Source organism: Podospora pseudoanserina, chromosome 2, assembly GCF_035222485.1.
Source record: "Podospora pseudoanserina strain CBS 124.78 chromosome 2, whole genome shotgun sequence".
In the NCBI taxonomy this organism is placed as follows: domain Eukaryota; kingdom Fungi; phylum Ascomycota; class Sordariomycetes; order Sordariales; family Podosporaceae; genus Podospora; species Podospora pseudoanserina.
Window position 1 is genome coordinate 3,444,554 of NC_085921.1, and position 22,370 is coordinate 3,466,923.

The window sequence follows — 22,370 nt, forward strand, 5'->3', positions numbered from 1 at the left end:
TTGACATATTCCGATCTCAAGGAGCACCCTTAAATTGGGGCTTATTCTCCAGCATATCTCTTATCTGCCTCTGCAGCACCTCGGAATGATTTTATCATAGACATCTGCCAGGTCCTCCACCAGAGAATGCGTCAAGAGAAACTTCACCAAAGGTTTGCTTCTACCCGCTCAAAGCCATCATGTAACGGTTGCTCCAACGGCCTGATACCCGTAAATTGATCCAAGGGGGTGGCTATATAATGCCCTCTAGCTTTCCGCAACTTCTCGCAGATCCCAGGTCTGTGTCAGTTCCTCCTTGTAAGTCAATGTGTCTGGATACTCCTTACCCAACACCTTCTCACGTAGCTGTAGCGTCTGCCGATACATCTGCTCTGCCTTCTCGTACTTCCCCTGGCTATCGAGCACACTCACAAGGTTGTTCATGCTGGTAAGTGTGTCGGGATGCTCCTTACCCAACACCTTCTCACATAGCTGTAGCTCCTGCCGATGCATCTGCTCGGCCTCCTCGTACTTCCCCTGGCTATTGAGCACAAGCGCAAGGTTGTTCATGCTGGTAAGTGTGTCGGGATGCTCCTTACCCAATACCTTCTCACGTAGCTGTAGCTCCTGCCGATTTATTTGCTCGGCCTCCTCGTACTTCCCCTGGCTATTGAGCACAAGCGCAAGGTTGTTCATGCTGGTAAGTGTGTCGGGATGCTCCTTACCCAACACCTTCTCACGTAGCTGTAGCTCCTGCCGATGTATCTGCTCGGCCTCCTCGTACTTCCCCTGGCTATCGAGCACACGCGCAAGGTTGTTCATGCTGGTAAGTGTGTCGGGATGCTCCTTACCCCACACCTTCTCATGTAGCTGTAGCATCTGCCGATGCATCTGCTCGGCCTCCTTGAAGCGACCCTGCTTATAATAGCTTGCACCAAGCTCGGCCATGGACGCCAAAGTCCAAGGGTGACCCTCTCCAAGAGTCCGTTTCCGTATTTCTAGTGCCCCCAGTTGCAACGACTCAGACATGTCCATGCGTCCTTGAAGTCCGTGGGTAGATGCAAGCTCGACCATTGATGTTGTTGTGTCAGGATGGTCCTCTCCAAGCGTCCGAGTCATTATTTCCAGCACCTTCTTTCGTAACACCTCAGACTCCTCTAAGCGAGCCAGATGGGTGTAGGTTTCCGCGAGATCGGCCATGGAGCTTACTGTATCAGGATGTTCATTGCCATATAACACTTCGTAACTTTTATAAACCTTCTCCTGCCAAGTTGCCGCTGTTTCAAAATCCTGATTCTCCGCACACGACAGCGCGAGCTTGGACATCTTTTCGAGCGCCTCCGGGTGCTCTTCGCCTAGGTCATTCTGAAGTCTTTTCACGTCGTCCTCGAGCTGCCACACTAGCAGACGTTGTTCGGAAGGTGAATGAAGCTTCTCACGCGATGCCTCTGACAAGAGCTCGGGGTCGAGTTCGGTAATAAGCTGATCTAGGCCACTGTCTCGCTCTTTCGAGAGATTTTTTTCTTCTGGAGTGTTTTCAGGTGAGCCGTCCCATTGGTCCGCTGAACTATCGCCTGGTGAGATGCCTTGGGGTTGACTTGTCTTATCGTTAATAACATGAGTCGTGCTGTCGGTACTGGGAGCCCTATCCTGAGTATGTTGTTCCAACGACTGCTTTTGCAACGGTTGGGAGTTGGTAGCAGTAGTCGGCGAGCTCTCTAGCGAGTTCTCCTCGCCAGGACTGGCGTCCGATGGGCGAATCCAGTGTTGGTGCCGGTCTTTATGTCTCTTCAGGTTGCTCTTCTTCTTCCCTGCATAGGTATACTGACAACCCGGCCAGTCGCATGCCTGTACCCCTGATGGCTTCTCCTCAGAGACGAGCTCATTGTCTGACGCTTCCCAGTGTTTCATGGTGTCCTTGTGCCTCTTCAGGTTATCCCTTCTTCCACGCCACCAGCAGCCCGGCCAACCGCACTCCACACGATCCGTATCAGAAATGTTGTTTTCTTGAGCATAATCTGGGTGATAGGTCCATATATGTCGGCTGATGTCCTTTTCTTCCGACTTGCTGGTCGTGCAACCTTCAACAGGGCACTTGTGAGGTTGTATGTCCTCACTTGATGGATCAGTGTTGTTGGGTTTCGAGGGTTTGGACTGGTTGGCGATGTCAGGCTGCGAAGCTGCCGCTGCCGTACCTGGAATATTGTTCTCTCGAGCATAATCGAGATGGTGAGTCCAGATGTGTCGATACAGGTCTTTTATTTCGGCTGTGCTCGCAGCACAGCCTTCAACAGGACATTTGCAAGTTTTTTCGTGAATTCTGGTGTGCTTCCTAAATACTTGTCAGCGTGGTGATTCTTGGGGAGTAAACTGAACGACTCAATTACATACGCAAGATGATTTTCTCTTCCAAACCCCTTTCCACACGTGTGGCACTTGTAAGGTTGCTGGTTTTCAGCGGTTAATGAGTCTTTGTCTTGATGCAGGATATGCTCTTCATTTGAGTGCCATTCCCTGGATTCAACTCCAGAAAATGGAGAGCGCCATGCAGGTAATTTGCCCATTCCAGTGGCACCAATGAGACTTTCCTCGGCCATTTCTCCTGTGACTTCTTCACGTTTATCCAGCAATAGCTGAACAACTGCTTGATGGCCCAGTGCTGATGCAGCGCGGATCATGTTGGCAAATTCGTCACTTTTGAAATCGATGGCCGCCTCCCGGTGTAGTAACAGCTGTACTATTTCCTGGTGACCTCGTATGACCGCAGCTCGGAAAGCGCCCCCATGTCTTATGCTCTTTGCATCGATATCTGCGCCATGGTCTAGTAGCAGTTGCACAATTTCTCGGTGACCGTAGTGCGAGGCAACCTCAAGGACGGTACCGAGTGCGCCGTCCAACATCGTGTTGTTGATGGCGGCGCCAGATGCCAGCAGCACCTCGACCGTTTCCTTGTGGCCCCCCTCAACAGCCGCGCGAAGGGCTGTGTGGGGTGGTAAAAATCTGAAGTATTGGGGATCGTGACCGTTGCGTAGCAGCAGACTTACCACTTCGTGGTGGCCTTTAGATGCAGCAGCTTGGAGGGCAGATCTATACGTGTAACTCGCACCGTTTGCTTTGGCACCGTGTTGCAACAGTAACTGCACAATCTCTTGGTCGCCTCTTGCTGATGCGACCCCCAGAATGTCAGAACCAGGCCTGTCCCAATCATCATCATCGGGATCTGCGCCGCGTGCCAGCAGCAGCCGAACAACTTCAAGGTGTCCTAGGCTTATGGCAGTATGAAGTGGACTGCCAACGGAATTGTCTTTAAAACTGACATTTGCGCCCTTGTTCAGCAATAGTTTAGTAAGATCCGTGTCACCGGCAACTACAGCCTTCAACAGTAGACTGTCTAGTCGCTGCGTTTCCTCTGCATCCGTGACAATGTCTGGTATTTTCTCTATTTCCAAATGGTCCACCTGGGTTGCTGTTGTTCGATTCCGGGTGTCGTCACCTTCAGGGCGATATTCCTCTGGCTGAAAGTTGGGGCTATTATAGTGAGCCACGTTGAAATGGCTGTTTCGAAATGTCGATGTCTGAAAACTGGGCTCGTGCCAGCTAAGATTTTCGACATACTCGGGAAGCTGAGAGTACTCGCTGAAACGCAACGGAAGCGTTTGCGAGAAAGAGCTTTCAGGTGCTCCTGATGCATCAGATGTAACTGCCTTAAGCCAGGCCTCGGCTGACTCGCGTCCTAGTTGAACTGGCTGAAATTGTAGACGGATATCTTCAAATTTGTGTGTGGCCGTATACTCCTCTGGACTTGGCGATCCCTGGACATTTGTGTCATCAGGCCATTGCAACGATGTTTCCGAGAAAACTTGCGAATTTTCGTCATTCCGTACGGCTTGGCTATCGCTATCCGCGGTTTCCCGTAAACCATCATGTTGGTTCTTATTAAAAGGATCCGCGGGTAGGCAATGATGGGCAAGGCGTTCTAAATGGCCTTTGATGTGCTCGTGCATGATTTTGTTGTCCTCGAAGCCAGTGGGACAAAGGGGACATGGCCGCAATGGTTTGGTGGATGGTCTGAATGCAGCGGCCATTAGCTCTGGTGAGAAGAGCTCTGGTTTTGCGTCAGGGTGAAATTGTTCAATATGATAAATAAACTCCTCTTGCTTCTCAAACTCTGCTGGTGCCACATGATTATCGCAATGCCATGATTTTGTATGAATGTTCTCATGGTCTATCCATTCTCGGTATGAGCCGTAGAGACGATGAGAATCTTGACACACTTCGTGGGTGCATTGGTACGGTTGGAGATCGTGGATAAGATGTGCCCTGCAGGACAATCAGCACTAGGTCAAGTGATACCAAGGTGACAACTTACTTCCAAGCCTTTTCCCCGAGATACCTTCCAGGACACAGTACATGACAATAGGGACAGGTGAAATAGTCGCTACTCAAGAGATCTTTAGGCGCAGGTGGCCACTGAAGCACTAACTGGTTTTTGGTAGCCGGAATTACAGCGGTGGATGCGTGACTCTGGTATGAGAAGACAGACTCGTTGTCGTCAAATCTGAACTTGCTCTCGTCCAACCTTGTAGCGGAAGTTGCCTCTGAATGTTCGTGTCTTGAAATAGCCGAGGGGGTAGCAAGATGAACAGTGGCATTTGGTGTATTTCCCGTCCGGAAAAGAGCTTCAGAGGTGGCTGGCTTATTTGAGCCAGTTGGTCTCACGGTCTGCGTTGGGTCCCGGCTTATCCTGGCAGTGTGTTCCTTCCAGTAGATGAACTGTTGTCTTCGTCGAACGTTGGCCATGCCAATCCTCCGTAGGAGGTGATTGGACGCCGAGGCGTATTTGTCCAAGATGTCATTGTGGATTGTAGAGTTTTGTGACGATTGAAAAGTTTGCACTAGGTATTGCTTATGTCGATGAACAAGAATCACGATTTCGACTTCGGCTCTTTCATTGATATACTGCTCCCTTTCATGTGCTGCGATGTGCCGAAAGAGCTCTTGTGTAGCTCTTTCAGGTCGGTTTCGAGGGCTCCTGATTCGCGCTGCCAGACCGTACAACGCGTTGATGGTCTCTGTAATTCCATTTTGACGAAAGTCCAGTTCATGAGTAGATTCCTCGCTGCTAACAGAGCCAATGGCACTCTGATTCGACGACCTGCTACTGTCGTTATCGGATGAACTCTGAGTCTCCAAATCCCGTGCTTGTTGTTCAAACGGAAGGCGGTCGCCTTTCAGAACAGCCAGGGTGTTCTCAAGGTGATCAAGCAAAGCACTGAGCAGACGTAGTAGCTGGGATTTGACCAGGACGGCATCGCGGACCCGATAGTCGAGAGAGCTATGGCCTTGATGATGAAGGCCTAAGCTATGCGCGCATAATCGAAACCTTTGTTCCTCTTTGGTAAAGTGCGTTTGAAGTGTGCCGCTGTGTAAATTCAACAAACTTTCAAAGACTTGGAAAACTCGCTTTCCTGCGCGATAGAGAGCTGGGCCATCCATGACTGACGCCCTGATCGAGGCTGGGGTGCTTGCTGTGCTATGTTTGAGGTAATTTGAAAGCGGGGTCTGACGTTCTCGCGAGCTGGGTTGAGGTGACTGAGCTGGTCATGCATTCAGCTGAAAGGTAAAGGCTTTGATTGGTGCTTGGGGTTGCTGGCAGCCACACGGCAATCTCTCCTTCCACCCCCGCTTCCTAAGTTGCTCAAGCAAGCGCTATTCAACGGAAGGCCTCTAAAAGCAGTGCGAAAGCAATCAACTATGTCAGGCTTCGAAGTTGCTGGAGTGGTACTTGGCGCAATACCGCTGGTCATCGCTTCTTTGGAGCATTATCAAGCTGGCAAGGGCGCTGTCGCCTCCTTCGTCAAGTACGGTGGTTTGCTTGAAAACCTGATCCTCCGCCTAACGATACACCAACATCTCTATCATACAGACATTCTGTTCCTTCTTCAAGCGGCCGGCGTAGTAGAGCTGAACCTGCGAGACGAAGACACAGTTGCAGAGTGCTTTCGACTGCTGAGGGATCCCGAAGTCAACGAAGAGATTGATGACTGGCTAGGTCCGTTGAGTGATCCATTCAAGCAGCTTGTTGGGCAATATGAGTCTTCGCTGAAGGCAATAGTGGGACATATCAAGCATATTCAGCGACTCCCTGATGTGAGTTCAACTGGTACTCTCTATGCAATGTCTGATGCTGATGATTTGCGAACCAGACCCAGAAGGATGACCTTGGCTCGCTCCTTCAAGCGAACCCACCAGATAAAAAGATCACTTTCACGGAAAGAGTCTCGTTCACAATCAAGCGGGGAAAATTGAAAGCACTCTATGAAGAGCTCGATCAAAGCAGGCTCTCCTTGGGGACTATTATTGAGAAACGCAAAGGCCTGCAGGAGTTCTCTTCATATGAGCCGTCTCCACACGCCGGCCGCATTGTGCTGAGGCTTACCCAGATCCGCAATCCGGCATGTTCGCTCTCATACGCCCTTCATAAGAGCTGCTGTTGCAGATGTGTTGGGAGCCACAGGATACTTTTCCGACTTGAAAGTCGAATACCGATTAATCGACAACACAAAAGAACCAGTCGACTCCTGAAAAATTCCACTACATTCAATCTAGTATTATCTATCGAACCCACCATTTCATCGCGGGCGCTTGTCCATGTATTGTCTCCAGATACAGAGCTGGCAGCAGATGAGTATGATTAAAAAACACTGAAAAGTCCATGCTATATATGGCTAACTGATGGATAGTCATCCAACCGACAGCCGAAGCGTGTCCCCAAGATTACCAACAGTCAGATTTGCAATTGCGGAGATCCCAACCCGACCACATTTACAACCCTCCAGGCCAAGCACCTTGGACCTCTGCAAGGCTGTGCGTGATACACATCATAGAAGCAGTATGATTCGACTCCAGCTTACGGCTGATGTTCTGAACATGGATGACGAGGAGGGAGCCGATGAAATAACCACGGCTCTATCGCCTTCACCTGCAGAAACCCTGAAGAGGGTACTCGAGCAAGGGCACCTGAACGAAGACACACAACTGACGTATAAACAACGAACAATATTGGCACTCGACATCGCAGCTTCGATTCTCCAGCTTCAACGGACCAACTGGCTCGTCACGCCGTGGGACTGCACCAAAATCAAGCTTCTTGCTGTGGAAAACGCTAATTCTACCACGGGAATGAGTGGCAAGATGTTTGGACCTTTTGTTGAGCAGGAAGTTACCAGATCTGGCCCCCGGACACGAAGTATCAGCAACACACCAGAACCGAAGGATGTTCTCCTCGAGCTCGCCATTCTCCTGCTCGAGATATGGACCCATCGAACACTGGAGATGTGGGCTGAAAAGGCCGACCAAGCAATCATGACCGACACCCCAGATCGCCGGCTGATCGCTCTGATTCGGTGGTTAGATGCCACTTCACAACAGCTACCGTCGCAGTACGAAACCGCGGCTAGGCAATGCGTGGCCATGTGCGTGGAGCAAAGATGGGCATGGGATGACATTGAGTTTCAAAAGCGCTTTGGGGAGAATGTGGTCAAGCCGCTGCTTGATATTTGTAAGGTGTGGGACTGAATAAGTGAGAGTAGCCATGGGCATATCAGTTATAGATGCAACAAAGGTTCTTGGTGTCACCCTAATTAGGTACCTACATGTGTGAACCTCATCATTCTCATCAAGGAAGATGTCTTTCCATTGTCTATTTCCCCTGTTCGTATAGTACCTAGCTGGAAGTCTTGGGGAGATGCTATGGTCCAGCATGCCCTTGCCTAACCCTACATAATGGCTAGATCAGAACCATTCTATCACATACGTACATACCTGGCAGAAGAATGATTGAACCGGCTTCCGCATAAGTGGGGCTCCAAGTAGGACTGTGTGGCCTAGGTACCTTATATCGAAATGAAGCTTCCCCACGTGCCACCCGTGCCTTGTTCTCTGGCTTCTACCGGGATAGGGTGGGGCGAAAGGTGGGTCCTACAATCATTGGTTACAAACGGCGTGTCATGGTTGTGGTAATCTTTGGTGTGGCTGAATAAAGGCGTAACGAAAATAGGGTCGTCTGAGTGTGCTCAACTGGCTAGGTAGAACACAAGGAAATGGCGTAAACCCCTATCGCTCAACAACTGATGATTTCGATGGTGTGAATCACCGCTGACCTGGCCAGCAGGAAAGATAAATATCTCTCTCAACGTACATGCAACTGTGTAGACAACAACCATCATCTACCCATCAATTGCAGCCGCCATTGTCCTTGTACTTGTATCTCCTGTTGCCTGTTTGGCCCTGTTTGTTGTCCCCAGGATTCACCACCTGGGAGTCATTACTCAGAGTCATCCAGTCAGACAGCCTCCGCGACACCAACACAGACCCGAAATGGCTGCTGTGCTACCAAGGACATGGATGGGATGAAGGAGCGCCCAAACCGGAAAGCGGACAGCGAAGTGATGACCAGCCCCTCACAATGCCACAAGCGAGCAAAAACCTAAGACGGCGATAATAGAGCCGACACCGACCACTCCATGATCAACCACTCCGTTACCGACAGCCTCGTCATCGACCGCCCCGTCACCTTTTCTACGCTTCCTCCCGAAGTGCATCGGCCTCATCTTTACCCATATCGAATGTATCGATGACGTGTTTCGCCTCGAATGTGCCCTTCACGCTTCACCACTTCGCTTTTCCCAGTATTTCCACCCAAGAAGAAGACATTTCTCTGTTCGGCAAGTCGCTGGCTTTGGCTGGCCGCTTTCACGACTTGGACATCTCCAAGGATCCCGCTTACGATTACATACGTTCAGAGATGCTGGTCAAACAGGAGACCTACTTTCCCCAAGACCAGCAGTGGATTCTTCGAAACTTGACGACAAAGCAGTTCGTCCGCTCGGAAGCCATTGCCCTGAAGCCAGAATGCATCCACGGACCCGACATCAGTGTCTTGGGTTTCGGTGAGGTCGTCATGTCGCGTATATGCTGGTCGACATTCTCATTCACTAACTAGTATGAGCGATACGGTCGATATCTCGAGGGGTACATGGGCAGGGCATCGCCTCGACATCACAACGCTCGTGAGACACCGAGACGAGACCGAAGAAGTGGGATGAGCGATGTGAGCGACGAAGTGGCACGAGAGATTGCGGTTATCTGGGAGAACGAATACGGAGCCGACTGGCGTGAGATCGTCTGTAACGAGTGGTATCGAAAGTACAGAGGATTTCCTGGACGGGTGCATTAGTATGGGCGCACGCCGTCGCTGAGAGCGAGTACACTAAGGGCTAGACTAGTACTTACATGTTCTTGCCTTCTTTTTCTTGTTTTTTTCTTCAAGTCTTGGCAACAAACCCCCAAACAAAGACAGTTTGTTTACTTTTAAACCTACACTACTACTTCTTTCATTTCCATAGCAATCAGGCCCGTATTCTCCAGTACGATCAGTACGAGGCACTTCCACTGAAAATAAAGCCAACTGGGCACCCAGAGACTGAACAATAGGCCTCTGAGATTTCTTCGGATCATGAACTTCTTCGGATCATGAACTTCTTCGGATCATGAACTTCTTCGGATCATGAACTTCTTCGGATCATGAACTTCTTCGGATCATGAACTTCTTCGGATCATGAACTTGAAGTTCCCGAGGTTTCCAGACCGCCACAAGTAGGTATTGATGATTTTGCCAAATCAGGATTTTACAACAGTTCCCGGTTCATGTCTATTAACTCCCAGTCAGCAACCTCCTCCGATAACCCGCTGCCGAAAATCCGGCACGGCATCTTCTTCACACATTGATGTCTCGGACACGGTTCGGACCAAAGCTAGCACACCAGAACAAACCGGTCATTGGACCTTTGCCGACCGGACCGAAACAAAAGTCATTCTCGATCCGGTTTCTGCATCGTGACTGGCGACCAAAAGGGGAAATGGAATGGCATACAGGTTGTCGGATGAGGTTGCTGCCGAAAGGAGGTTCTGAAGATTCCCGACACCGTGGGATGAATATTTGCATTGCATGGGCAATGCAATGTGTGTCTTCGATCCGGGGCATTGGGAAATTTGAACTTTGCCATTGTAGATAGATGTTTCCAACTGTTTTGTCCTGGGCAGGCTAACTAACTTCCTGAGAAACCCCGGAGATGATCAAGGAAAGGAATAACTCAACTCCGTCGAGTTGATCACCGAGACAAAAAGACATGCCCTCACACCGGTGCTCTTCATCCTCGTCGGATGATGGAATCACGACGGATGGCAAAGGCCATGAAAAGAGACGTAGAAGAAGATAGATACGTCCTGTGGCCCTCTCTGATATCCTGTCTTTCCGAATCAGCCAGACAAAAGCGCCACTCTCGTAAGCACACTCCAGTCTCCCTTTGGGACTTACAAAGAACCACCGCCCTCTACCGTTCAAACTCGCTGAACAATCACAACGATGAAGGTACGCTTGCAGCTCACTGTCTATCACTTTCAGTCTATACCAGAAACTAACCCTAACTGTTAGCTCACCCTTCTGACCACCATCTCCCTCCTCGCGGCGGTCGGGCTCGCTGCTCCCGTGGCACCCATCTCTCGCCGCTCCCCAGCTGAGTTGGTGCCCAAGTGCGTCAATCGAGACAAACTTTCCTGCTCGTTGCTCGGCCGCATGCTCGCTGCCCGAGGCTTTGGGTGCCGAAGATGGTGACTAGACATGGGGATGATGAGTATCATGAGGATGACGGGGGCGGTGATGGAAGCGATGGTGATGGAGGTGATGGTGATGGAGGTGATGGTGATGGAGGCGATGGTGATGGAGGTGATGGTGATGGAGGCGATGGTGATGGAGGCGATGGTGATGGAGATGGAGGAAATAGTGGCGGTGACGGCGACAATGACGGTGAGAACGGGGATGACGGCGATAATAATGGCGGTGACGGCGGTGAAGATGGCGACAATGGCGCCAATGACGGCGACAATGATGGTGGTGACGATGGCGGCAATGGCGGCGATGGCGATGGCGATAATTCTGGATGCTCTGGTGGAACTGTGGTCGTCTGTGTCGATGCTGAGGTTACGGAAACCGTTGATGTCAATGCCGAAGTGGTTGTCGATGTCTCGGAAACACAAGGCACCGGCGGGGGTGATGATGATGGAGAGGCAACAACAGAAACCCCATGCACAGACGACACCGGCGCCATAATGGCATGTGTTCAAGTTGACGTTCCCGGCGTTGTCACGGCTGATGTCAACACCATAGTACTTCCCTCGGGAACCACAGAAGGGGATGACGCGGCGGCAGGAGAAGCCGAGTTGTGCGAAGTCGACGGCCTGATAGTTGTGTGCGCTGAAGTTGACCTTCTCGGTATTGATGTTGATGCCACTGTCGTTGTCCTTCCTTCGGAAACCACAGAAAGAGATGTTGGGGCTATTGACGCTCTTGGCCTTGCCATGGTCGATGTAAGCGTTGTCTGAATGAAGTGTGGGTGGGGGTACACTGTGGGAAACGCCAATAAGCCGTCGGAATCGGTCTTGTGCCTTTCTTACCGGCTGTTCTTGTTGATGAAAGGATTCTGGGTGAAAAGCAAAGCATTTGTTTTGCTAAAGGATGATTTGTTGCTTGCTGGCTTTCTGTAGTCTTGTTTTCGGGGGTCAGACCTAAGTTGAATCCCACGCCATGTAGTTATTTCGTCGCATGGGCTTTTAAGTAATTTTAATGATATAATTCGAGTCGATTATAATCGATAGAGTTGATTTTTGGGCGGTATAATCTGTTGGAGCTGTGTTGCAATTTGTCAACTGTTAAGAGGCCCTCCCTTTGTTTGTCAAGCCATGGGCTCGAGGCACTTGGCTTCATTTCTTGATTTTTGCCAGCCTACATGTAATATCACACCAGCGAGTATGATTAGCACAGATTTAAATGCACAGTTTCTAGTTCATTTTCTAATGCTCATATCATCGGTTCGGAAGTTTTATCTAGTAAGACCTCTGCCACTTGTCTGACAGCTCTCGGCAGCTGTCATCAGCCAACTGCCTAAACACCCCTCAACACCACATGGCCCCTCCCCGCCATCACCACCAGAGATCACAGGTCAACGATACACGCGGAAAGGTTCACAAACATACCTGGTCACTCTCCTGGTTTCATTACATCGCTTCTCATCTCACTCAGCTTCCTCCCAGCAATCTAATTGCCTTCAAAATGGCACCGATACCCCCACCACACCTCCCTCGTGTCATCACTTACTATCAAACTCACCACACGCCATCCGGCGACCCCATTTCCGTCCTCCCTTTGCTTCAACACTCCCCAGTCCATCTCACTCACCTCATCCTCGCCGCGATTCACATCAACGAGGACCCCAACGCCCTCACCCTAAACGACCACCCCCCCTCCCACCCCCGCTTCCAAACCCTATGGGCCGAACTCCGCATCCTCCAAGCCTCCGGCATCAAAGTCCTAGGCATGCTAGGCGGAGCAGCCAAAGGCTCCTTCACCCGCCTCGACTACCCCTCCTCCACCCCCGACTTTGAAAAATACTACGCCCCTCTAGCCGCCCTCATCAAGGAGCAATCCCTTGACGGCCTAGACCTAGACGTAGAAGAGGAAATGACCCTAGGCGGTATCATCCACCTCATTGATCGTCTCCGCTCCGACTTCGGCCCAGACTTTATCATCACTCTCGCCCCCGTGGCAGCAGCATTGCTAAACCATCAACACAACCTCAGCGGGTTCGACTACGAAGCGTTGGAGGTCATGAGGGGCAGGGAGATAAGCTGGTACAACACGCAGTTCTACTGCGGGTGGGGTGACTGCTCCAACCCGGTCATGTACGAGATGCTGCTCGTCAAGGGGTGGGACCCGGAGAAGATTGTGGTTGGGCTGGTGACCAACCCGGAAAACGGGGGTGGGTTCGTCCCCTTTGAGGTGTTGGGAAACGTGATACCTCTGCTGGCGGGGCGGCACCCGAGGTTTGGTGGGGTCATGGGGTGGGAGTACTTCAACAGTTTGCCGGGCGGCAGGGAGAGGCCTTGGGAGTGGGCGGAGCTGATGGGGGGTTACCTGAGGGGTAGGAGGAGCGTGGACGATCAGGGCCTGAAGCAGGCCGAGGAGGATGTCAAGCGACTGAGAGAGAAGGCGGAGCAGGAGCGGAAACGAGGAGCGGCGGCGGATTCGGATGGTGAGGACGGGAACGAGGTTCAGGTTCCGGTGCCGAAAGATTTCGAGTATCACTCGGATGGGCTATTGGAGGACGAGGATTCATCACAGCTACCATGAATCCTTGGTCCCGACACAAGATATCCTGTCTAGGCGGGACAAAATCAGACCACTTTTACCCAGATGTGTGCACTCGCAGACAAGCTTAACAGTGCCAAGCAGCATCATCGGCACCAGCCAAGGCAAAGGGGGAAGGAATCTGGAAAACAGGGTCCAAGGTCTTTCAGCCAATTGCAGGTCACGGCCAGCTGTCCTGTCCCCTTCTTGCTGGGGCTTGGAATTTTGAATTGTGCGCATTCCAGTGCACGGGTAGGCTGACAAGACGTGTCAAGTTTAGGGAAGGCCTCTCTGGGAATGATGGAACAATTATATGTGGATTTAGCTCAAGATCCCAAGAAAGGCTGCAGCATTTCGGGATCGAGGCCGCTAAACTATCCACTACTGTGGGCTCACATGAAAGGAACAGACAGACGGGACGGTCAACAAAGCCGTCGACCACGAACACACTATTTTCGAGTCACATCCGTTCTGACAATCTAAAGCCTTTACAAAATAAACTCGGCCCTCCATGTGTCGCGGCGCTGAACTTGATGTAATGTGCGGTGTGGGACAATAGCTGCGGATGATGCCGGTGGCTGGGCGGGACTGATGATGACGGGATATGTCGTATTTCTTTTGGACATACGTCAACCGTCTGAATGGCGCTGCGCGAGGAGGTCGCGGAGGCTCAACCGTCGCTGTGCCGTAAACGCCACGTACGGGTGCGATGTGATGTAATCTAGGGGTCCAGCTGTTGTTGAACAAAGACGTTTTGTTTGTGACGTTCGAGAGACTGATAGAAAAAGAAGCGGAAGGCACCGTTGGATGGTAGTTGGATGGTGGATGGGCCTATGACTCCATTCCATGAGTCGTCGCCGCCGGGAGATAAAAAAGAGAGGCTGATGTCAAAGCCGGAGCTCTGATGTCAGTTAGTCAGGGCATCGCTGACGATGGTTACAGCCGCTGCCATAACACTCGGTGAAATTGGCGCGTGTTAGACCGAGCGACTGCAAAATGAACACTTTTGGTTTCTTTCAGCGAAATGGAAATGATTGTCGTGGCGACTGGTCTGGACCTTTTTTCTGACGGCAGTTTTGGAGCAATTAGATCAGGAACCGTCACGGCTAACAAAGATGTTGACGAGGTCGGAGGACCCTTGGGGTTGATTTGTGGGGAAAAATCGTCAAGCTCTTGCCTGTTTGGTGACTGACAGGGGTGGGAGCTGTGATGTCATCGGCACGATTTGCAGGGGTCTGACGCCTTGCATGCATGCACGAGTGGCGCCAGAATCCGATGTCTCTTTTCCAGCGGATTGTTTTTGCCCTGTGTGCTTGTGAAGTCATCGTCAGGGCCAGCGCCGCTTTCTTTCTTCTCTCAAACACAACACGCGAAGCAACACTGCTATGTGTTCCTCCCGCCACATCATCACATCATAGGCCTTTGCCTCCTGTCACCGCCTGTTGTGCGCCAATTTACCCATCCCTAGCTCACGCATGCCAAGCCGCTTTTGCAATGACCTCCGTCCGGCGTGCCAGCGTAAGATTTCGCGCTTGGCAATTAGGACCCCGTGTGGTCTCGCCTTGACTAATTGAATGGGAATTTCAACGTGCCGTCTCTAGACTGGACTCTGAATGGCCTCAGTGGGATGGGCAAACATGAGAATGCCATGTTTTGCTCCCCCCGTGCTGCCACTGTGCCAACTTTTCCCCTGTCCAAGCGTCGTTTCCCTCGGCCATTGGCTCACCATACCCCCTTACCCCCTCTTGCTGCATGCAGGGCAGAAACATATCAGGTATCTTGGCTTCAATAGCAGTGGAAAAGATATTGCTCACATGAGTACATCAACAACTTCTTCTAACGTTGGCCGAGTACAGATACCTCTCGCGAGATGAGGTTAGGGAATAGCTATCGGCACTCTGCATGAGCCTTGCAGACCGGAACAACAAGCATTCATGGTTCTGGGGCCCGCTTTTGTCTTGTCCAACCACTGACATCATTTCAAACCGTCATCCTTTTTGTTGCGGAGGGTGGGTGAGACTGCTGATCCCATCTCTCGCTTGCCTTGGCCACCGACGCAGATATCCTCGTCATGTACCCAGGACTCTCTCTTCGTCAGTGCTGTCTCTCTGGCACCACTGAAACGCCGTCTCCCACGGCTTTAGTCGTCACATCTCGCCTCCGTTATCTCACCCCCCAACTCTATGATCAGCAGGGTCTTGCCTTTCCTGGCTCCCGCTGTCTTCCCCATCCACCCAACTTCTTCCGTTTTCCGTCATTCATCCTCTCACTGCGTAGTTGCCGCCGCGCTTCACTAACAGGCTGGGGACACCAAGTCGATGCTGTGGCACTGATCTAAGACAGGTCGGCCAGCCGCGCCGAGCAATTGTTCTGTGGTAACACACGGCCGGCCAAAGTTTACGTCCAGTGAATCCGGCGTAAACGGGAAGACATGTTCAGTCCCTGAGTGATGGGTTCAAACGGTCATAAGCTACGCCATAACTGGCAGCCGTCCTACGTCTGTCATGGTCACCCCATGTTCAAACGGCGCTCATCACCGCTGATCGGTCATAGGTTTGGGGGTAAGCTTGCATCTGAGGGTAGCAGCACTATCCTCTTCCACCTATGAGGTGGTGAGAGAGACGGGCCCCCTTCTTGTCGTGCCTTTGTGAGATTGGTTCCGGCGGGTGGTGGTGTGCGAGGATCATGGTGACGATGGGTGTGAGACCTCTCTTGTCCCGACTGCTCTCTCTGAGGGTCCCTGCCCGTCCCCCGCGTGAACCCCTTCTGCTTGTCAATCTGCCCTTCGAACTTTCCCCCCTCCCCTGTCCCCACACCACTCGTACCCCTTCCCACACAAAAAGTGCCATTGATTACCAGGCCCCACCAAACCTCGCCTTAATCAGATACACTCCAAGCACCTACAAGCCAAGCTCTCCGTTATAAAGCCTGGCGACCCCTCCCCTCCGTTTCCTTGTTTTTTTTCTTTCCGCATCTTAGTCACAGACTAATAAACACAATCAACTCTTGGCTGCTGAAGCTTGACAAACAATAACCGCAAACTTCTTCTCTTTGTCGGCGTTTTCCTTTTGAGTAGCTCTCCTACAGTCTCTCATCTCTTGCAAAAAGTTTCAACGTGAGCGGCACTATCATCACCATCGTCAGCTCTCCAAAGAAATCATCACCACCCACAAAGACATAACCTGCACCATGCCCACCACCCAAAACGCCTCTTACTCCGTCGGCCTCGCCATGTCCCCCCCACCACCCAGCGACCTCGGCAGCTACGCTCGCTCCATGCACCAACATACCAAGCGCCAGATGGACTCCATCTCCCAGGCCTCCACCTCCCCCGAGAGGCGCTCCCCAAGCCAGAACAACGACCGCTCCTCGGGCACAAACAGCATGCCCAACGGCGTATCGAACCAGAGGAGAAACCCAGGCGATTACAACTACCAGTAAATCAGTTGTGACGCATCATTGCCGTGAGGGAGAAAGAAATAAGCGTGAAAATCTCTTCATTTCTTCGTTTTCTATCGGGCTGGGAAGAGAAGAGGAAAAAGCGTAACAACCATTCTTCAGCATCGGGTTTTTTTTCTTCTTCTGGGCCGGGGAAAACATGACGCTGGTTGTTACACATGACACATATATCTACTAGGATGTGTGTGGTTTCGGAATGGATATGATATGGGGCGTACACGAGTTGGGGGGAAAAAGGTTTTCGGTTGTCTTCTCCCTTCTCTTCTCGAATACTTGCATATCTGGGTCTTTTTTTTTTTTGGGAAGTCGTCCTTTTTTTGCTCATCACCTCTCGTTTTTGTTGCGAGCATGGCGTTTAATGGACTGGGAATATCGGTGGGGATTAAGCAATGATTTTCCCTGGAGTTGTCGGTTTGCGAATACGCTCTCGATAGATGATTTTCTTTCTCTGTTCTGAGCATGAATTGATGATGGAGGTGGGCTGGTACATCAAAGTATCTAGTACGCATAAGCAATCAATGTGTTAATTCTCGGTCAATTCTTTGGCTGGGATAATCTCGACTCACTTTGTTCGTTTTTTAATGTGAATTTCAGTGTGAATCAATTATTAGTGTAACGGATGTGCTGATTCTGTAGTCGGTTTTCCTAGCCAACTTTGTAAGCACACCGTGAGCTCTATGTAACCTGTTTCCCTGGGTGGTACCATTCTCTTATCACTTCCGCTCGTCATGTTAAAGTGTGCTGTGTGCCGGTAAAACAATTATTCCTCTCATTACCCCATCGGTTGATTTGGCAGGTGCCGCTCATATGCAACTTCAAGCCACCTTCTTCTTCTTGATCCCCAATAGCGCGGCGTGATCCTTTTTCCTCTTAACCACCCTCTTAAAACTAGGCGGTGGCATATCCGTCGTATCGGTCCCCGCTGTCGTCGCAGCTGCCGTCGTCGCAGGTTTAACCCCCTCACTCAACGACAAGCTTGGCCCCCATTACTCCCATCCACCCCCTTCTCCTCCTCTTCCGGCTCCTCCACAATCTCCTCCAACATCTCCTGCCTCCTCGCAAACTGAAACGCCCTCCTCGCCGCCTCAGCATCCTCCTCCTCCTGCCTCCTCCTCTCTTTTTCCTCCTCCGTCTCCTTACTCACCAACCCCTCCAACAAATCCACCCCCTCACTCTTCGCTTTCTCCAACCTCGCATTCCGACTCCTAATCTCATCCAACGCGTCCGCCACCGCCATCTCCCTCTTCGCATCCTCCGTTTTCTGCTCCAACTCAGCCATAGCATTCTTCTCCTCCTCCCCCGCCGCCTCCGCCATTTCCCGTTCCAACCGATCCAACCTCTGCTCATCCGTCTCATCTTCCCCATCCCCATTGTCCCCATCATCCAACCCCCTCTTCCACGGATCCGTGTTCCTCTTGGCCCCCTGCTCAACAGTATAATCCTGATTCTTGGGATCAGTCTTGAACACAATCTCCGCCGAGCACCTCGTGCACCGAATGTAAAACCGGTAAATCTGTATAGACAAGTATTTTTCGTCTGGTCGGGTTTCTTTGCGCGCGTTGAATTTGCGGCCGCGATACATGTACTCCCCGCAGGCGGTGCAGCGCATGCTGAACGGGGCCATCAGGCGCACGACTTGGACCTTGGGAGTGTTGGCCGCGGATTTGGGCTTGCGGGTTCGCCCTACGAGGGAGGGGTCAAAGTCGGGGGGGTAGTATTTGGAGAGGACTTTGCGTTCAGACATTGCGGCGGCGGCGGTGGTGGTGGTTTAATCGGTGGTGGCTTGTCGGGTTGTGAGTGGTTTTCGGCGAGAGGATGTGAAGAAGGATTTCGAAGTCGAATAGTGGTGCGACGCGTAAGAAGTCGAAAATTCGGGATGCGACTGCTGGGTTGGGAAAGTATAGAGTTGTCGGCTGCGGTCGGTTGTGGTTGGATGTGCGATTAAGGTGCTGGTGCCACATTGAGGCTGAAAAAGGGGCGCCACTCTCGCTCGGAGTGCAGGGATCCCGGCAACAAGGGTCGGGTGATATGGGTTAGGGTTGACAAAGCACTTCGCTCACAAACATTACATGGATCATGGTAAGCAATCGGCTGAGGAACCTCAGGGTTCAAATTCACGCTATATATCGTCATCTCCGTTCTGATTGCTTCTCAGTCTCACATTCGCCTTCAGATATCTCTCTGTACCCAATACGCGCATTTGGCTGCATGGCCTTCATCTCATCATCAACCATCCCATTTCATTCCTCCACCTCCCAATTCCACGCCATCTAGTTCAGCAGCACCTTCCAAATGGCATCGCTATCGATGAAGTCATGGTGAATAATGTTTACCAACCATGAATCACCCCTAATCTTTTCAAGCAGCTTTTCACTCTCCGACCCCTTCCCATAAATCTTGGCCCATTCTCCCCAGATCCCAAACGCCTCCTCGCTCCAGGCCCGGAAACTGACTTCTTCAATAATTGTGGGCGTGACAATCTCCTTGCCGGGGAAAACACCCCACGTCACGGCATTGGTGCTGGCCTCCTTCTCCCCCTCTGCCTCCAACGAGCCAGCGGCATCCGAGCTGACAAAGTCACCGGCGGCGTTGATGGCATAGAAACATACATCGTCCTTCAAGTCTGGGTGCCTAAGTTTTTGTTCGAGCACCTTCCAGTCCGCCGACGGAATGAAGAACTCGACAAATGCCTTTTGAAAGACGAACCCGTTTGCCGGTCCCCATCCAAAAGTGGGATCACTGGACCGAAGGCCGTTAACCGCCGGCTGCGAGGCCAACGACCACCAGCCCTTGGAGTTGAGCTTGATGAGCTGGTCGCGAATCTTGTCGGTTTCCGGGCTGAATCCTTCTTCGCTCCACGGAATGGTTGTGAGCTCGCCCTTGAGGTGGCGGATAAAGACGTTGTTGATGTCCTCGGTGGTCCTTGGAGTGCCCCAGATCCGAAGCGCCTGGGCCACCGTAACGTGCAGGCTTACACCGTAGCCGTCGATTTGACCGTAGGCGGGAGACCGAGCATCGCCCCATCTGCCGTTGGGGAAGTCATCCCACGTGGCTTCACGGCCTAGTACGCCTTCGCCCTCTGAAATAGCCAGTGTGTTAGCGCGGGAATTGATGGGTTCTGCCGGAATGCTAGCCTCCTGTGCTGTCGCTTCCCAGTCGGGATAGGATGTGGATCGACCCTGGACAATAACCCGATCCCTGGGATCAGAGCCAATCGAGCCCTTTCGTCTTCCATCATCGGGGACGGATCCGTTGATGCGAAGAAGTCGAATGTCCGGTAGAGGGTTATGTCTCACAGCGGACTGAAGCTCTTCCTCCTCTGGAGTTTCGGGAGGGATCAACCCTGTTCTTTCGATAATGAACGATACTGCCTTTTCCAGGTTGAGCGTGTAAAAGTGAAAGCCCTTGGGACCCTCGGCCGTCCTGCCCTTGATCTCCTTGATCTGCTCCACCAGTTCGCTGACAATATCCACCCCCACCTCCTTGACTCTTTCATCGTCACCCCTGACGGCCTCCAGACGGTCCATGAGTGCATCGGGTATCTTGGCGTGGCTGAGCTTTGTCGTCCTTTTGATCATTTGATAACTCTGGATAGGCATAAGACCAGGGATAATCACGATATCCTTGAATGCACCGCTTGGATGCTCCCGAAGAGTCTTCTCGAAATGATCGTACGCTGCAATGTCGAAAAACAACTGTGTCATGAGAAAATCGGCTCCGGCCTGCACCTTCTCGACGAGATAAGGAAGGTCATGCTCCAGGCTCTGACCGAGGGGATGGCTTTCATCGGCATGGCCTTCCGGATAGGCGGCAACACCAATGCAGAAGTAATCGCCGTGAGTCTTGCGGATATAACGAACGAGGTCGACGGCCCAATGGAACTCTTCCTCTTCGTCATCGTCGGTCTGCGGCTCGTTGCTATCACGGTACTCGGCTCTTCTTGGCGGGTCGCCCCTGAGGGCGAGGATATTGCGAATACCCAAAGCCTTTGCGTCCTCCAATGTCTTATCTATCAGCTTCCGGCTCATGTTAGTGCAGGTAAGATGCAGACATGTTGTCAGGCCCAGCTCCCGCTGGCAGATCTCGGCGAGCTCGAGGGACTTGGTTGCTGTAGAACCGCCGGCGCCCCAGGTAACGTTGACAAAGAGTGGTCGCAGGGCCCTCGCCATCCGATCGAGCCGGTCACGGAGGTTGGAGAAACCCATGGCCGTCTTGGGCGGGAAGAATTCGAGGGAGCAGTAGTTCGTCTCGGCGGGCAAAGCCGCAATTTTGTCTGTGATTTTGTCCATGGCGTGGTTCTTGCCAGCCTCTACAGGCAATTCCAAACTGGGAAGAAATTCACCCATTGGGGTTGAAAGGGGAGATGGATGGCGGGCAGCTGTGTGCTCTGACAATAATAAGGAGGGGCGGGAGCTCCTGGGTGGCTTCGGCGGATGCTCGGAGAAGGAGAACCGCTACACAAAAGATTGGATGAAAGTGGCTGCTCGGTGCGCTGGAGGGCTCGATCCCTGCTGGGAATGCTAGGAATGTATTCGAGAAGCGGACGGTTCCTGACTCGATGTTTGTTGGCCCAGTTACTCGACTACGAGCTCCTTTTCAATGTTGCTTCTAGCAAGAATTTCCCGTGGTCAAGGTGCACTGTTTCATTCCAGCGGCGACTAGTCAACCCCACCTTTTACGTAGGTGACGTGGGGTACAAGCAAACCTCCTTCCCGCGATCGCAACGCCTGTCAGAATGTGGGGTTTCTATCACTCTGGGCGCCTCGGTGAGACAGCCAACCACATCGGCAGTTAGTTTAGGTGCGAGGAGGCATAGTGATTGGTGAAGGTCTGTCATGTGGTCGTGTACCCGGATCTGAATTACACGTCCCCCACTTCCAATTATCGATCGGATGAGAACGTGCTCTAATATTTACCATTGAGAATCCCCAGGAGGACCCAGGAGGACTGTATTGAAGCTGACTATGGGATATATACGTGGGGGGGCCTAGGGAGAACATGGCATTGCGGCTTTACCCGCTAATTGTCTGACATGTGCTTCGATGCCGAGTCTTGGTTGAGACATTGTACGTGTCAAGTTGAGTTCTTTGCAAACCTATACCTGTATCAGCAATAAAAGCGTTAGCTCAACAGCCTGGCAGAGCCTGCGGGATGACAGCATGTGGTGTTCAGATATTCAGGAATTGCCATGGTATCGTCACCCTAAACACACGGCACTGCTGAACCTCTATCTACGATGTAAATAGAGGCTCGACCGTTGTTGAGTAGGTTTACCGGATTGTTTAATTGTCATCAGGATTAAAAAAAGACAGAGAAGCCAGACACGTAGGGCAATCGACGTACCAATTGAAAGTCGAGAGCGAGCGTGTAACAAATATATATATATATGAGAGATCCAAGGTTATCAAATCTGGTCTACGTGGCAGCAAGTAAAAAGACAAGTGAGAAAGAGAATGTCTAGTGCTTCAGGTCATCACCGCATCATGGAACCGCGCAATTAAGGGGCACTCGTGACGATGGTTTTAAACAAGGGCTTCGTAGAGTTAATCTCGACTCGGCAACTGAGATCGCCAACAGCATGGAGTGCGTGGTGATGTTGGTGATGTATTCACAGTTGATGGTCTTTGTGGAAGAGAAGAAAAGAGAATGTTAAAATTGGCGGCGCGAAATTTTTCTTTGTACGAGACTC

The 22,370-nt window shown here is 51.6% G+C and overlaps 7 protein-coding genes across 7 annotated transcripts; 3 read left to right on the top strand and 4 right to left on the bottom strand.

Annotated features, from left to right (window-relative positions):
• Positions 1–246: 246 nt before the first annotated feature.
• QC764_0040510 (uncharacterized protein) lies at positions 247–5,475 on the bottom strand (the record flags this gene model as incomplete). Its single annotated transcript, XM_062940288.1, has 3 exons — positions 247–2,311; positions 2,371–4,299; positions 4,349–5,475. 3 exons carry the CDS (start codon positions 5,473–5,475, stop codon positions 247–249), a joined length of 5,121 nt encoding a protein of 1,706 aa, XP_062803467.1.
• A 142-nt stretch (positions 5,476–5,617) lies between these two features.
• Positions 5,618–7,690, top strand: QC764_209110 (uncharacterized protein). The gene is made up of 3 exons (XM_062944616.1): positions 5,618–6,129; positions 6,186–6,667; positions 6,723–7,690. Exons 1-3 carry the CDS (start codon positions 5,734–5,736, stop codon positions 7,555–7,557), a joined length of 1,713 nt encoding a protein of 570 aa, XP_062803468.1. The 5' UTR covers positions 5,618–5,733; the 3' UTR covers positions 7,558–7,690.
• Positions 7,691–10,457: 2,767 nt separating this feature from the next.
• On the bottom strand, positions 10,458–11,539 carry QC764_209130 (uncharacterized protein; the record flags this gene model as incomplete). Its single annotated transcript, XM_062944617.1, has 3 exons — positions 10,458–10,463; positions 10,489–11,417; positions 11,494–11,539. The coding sequence occupies 3 exons, from the start codon at positions 11,537–11,539 to the stop codon at positions 10,458–10,460; spliced, it is 981 nt and encodes a 326-aa protein (XP_062803469.1).
• Positions 11,540–12,001: 462 nt separating this feature from the next.
• Positions 12,002–13,225, top strand: QC764_209140 (uncharacterized protein; the record flags this gene model as incomplete). Its single annotated transcript, XM_062944618.1, has 1 exon — positions 12,002–13,225. One exon carries the CDS (start codon positions 12,002–12,004, stop codon positions 13,223–13,225), a length of 1,224 nt encoding a protein of 407 aa, XP_062803470.1.
• A 3,186-nt stretch (positions 13,226–16,411) lies between these two features.
• QC764_209145 (uncharacterized protein) lies at positions 16,412–16,663 on the top strand (the record flags this gene model as incomplete). The annotated part of the gene is made up of 1 exon (XM_062944619.1): positions 16,412–16,663. The coding sequence occupies one exon, from the start codon at positions 16,412–16,414 to the stop codon at positions 16,661–16,663; it is 252 nt and encodes an 83-aa protein (XP_062803471.1).
• A 982-nt stretch (positions 16,664–17,645) lies between these two features.
• On the bottom strand, positions 17,646–18,425 carry cwf16 (Pre-mRNA-splicing factor cwf16; the record flags this gene model as incomplete). The annotated part of the gene is made up of 1 exon (XM_062944620.1): positions 17,646–18,425. The coding sequence occupies one exon, from the start codon at positions 18,423–18,425 to the stop codon at positions 17,646–17,648; it is 780 nt and encodes a 259-aa protein (XP_062803472.1).
• A 526-nt stretch (positions 18,426–18,951) lies between these two features.
• MET12 (methylenetetrahydrofolate reductase 1) lies at positions 18,952–21,027 on the bottom strand (the record flags this gene model as incomplete). Its single annotated transcript, XM_062944621.1, has 1 exon — positions 18,952–21,027. The coding sequence occupies one exon, from the start codon at positions 21,025–21,027 to the stop codon at positions 18,952–18,954; it is 2,076 nt and encodes a 691-aa protein (XP_062803473.1).
• Positions 21,028–22,370: the final 1,343 nt, after the last annotated feature.

Excerpts from the sequence above, each read along its gene's own strand:
- QC764_209110 (XM_062944616.1), top strand. The coding sequence starts at position 5,734 with ATGTCAGGCTTCGAAGTTGCTGGAGTGGTACTTGGCGCAATACCGCTG. Across the intron at positions 6,130-6,185 it reads ATATTCAGCGACTCCCTGAT|ACCCAGAAGGATGACCTTGG; the intron begins GTGAGTTCAACT and ends TTTGCGAACCAG. Across the intron at positions 6,668-6,722 it reads ACAGAGCTGGCAGCAGATGA|TCATCCAACCGACAGCCGAA; the intron begins GTATGATTAAAA and ends ACTGATGGATAG.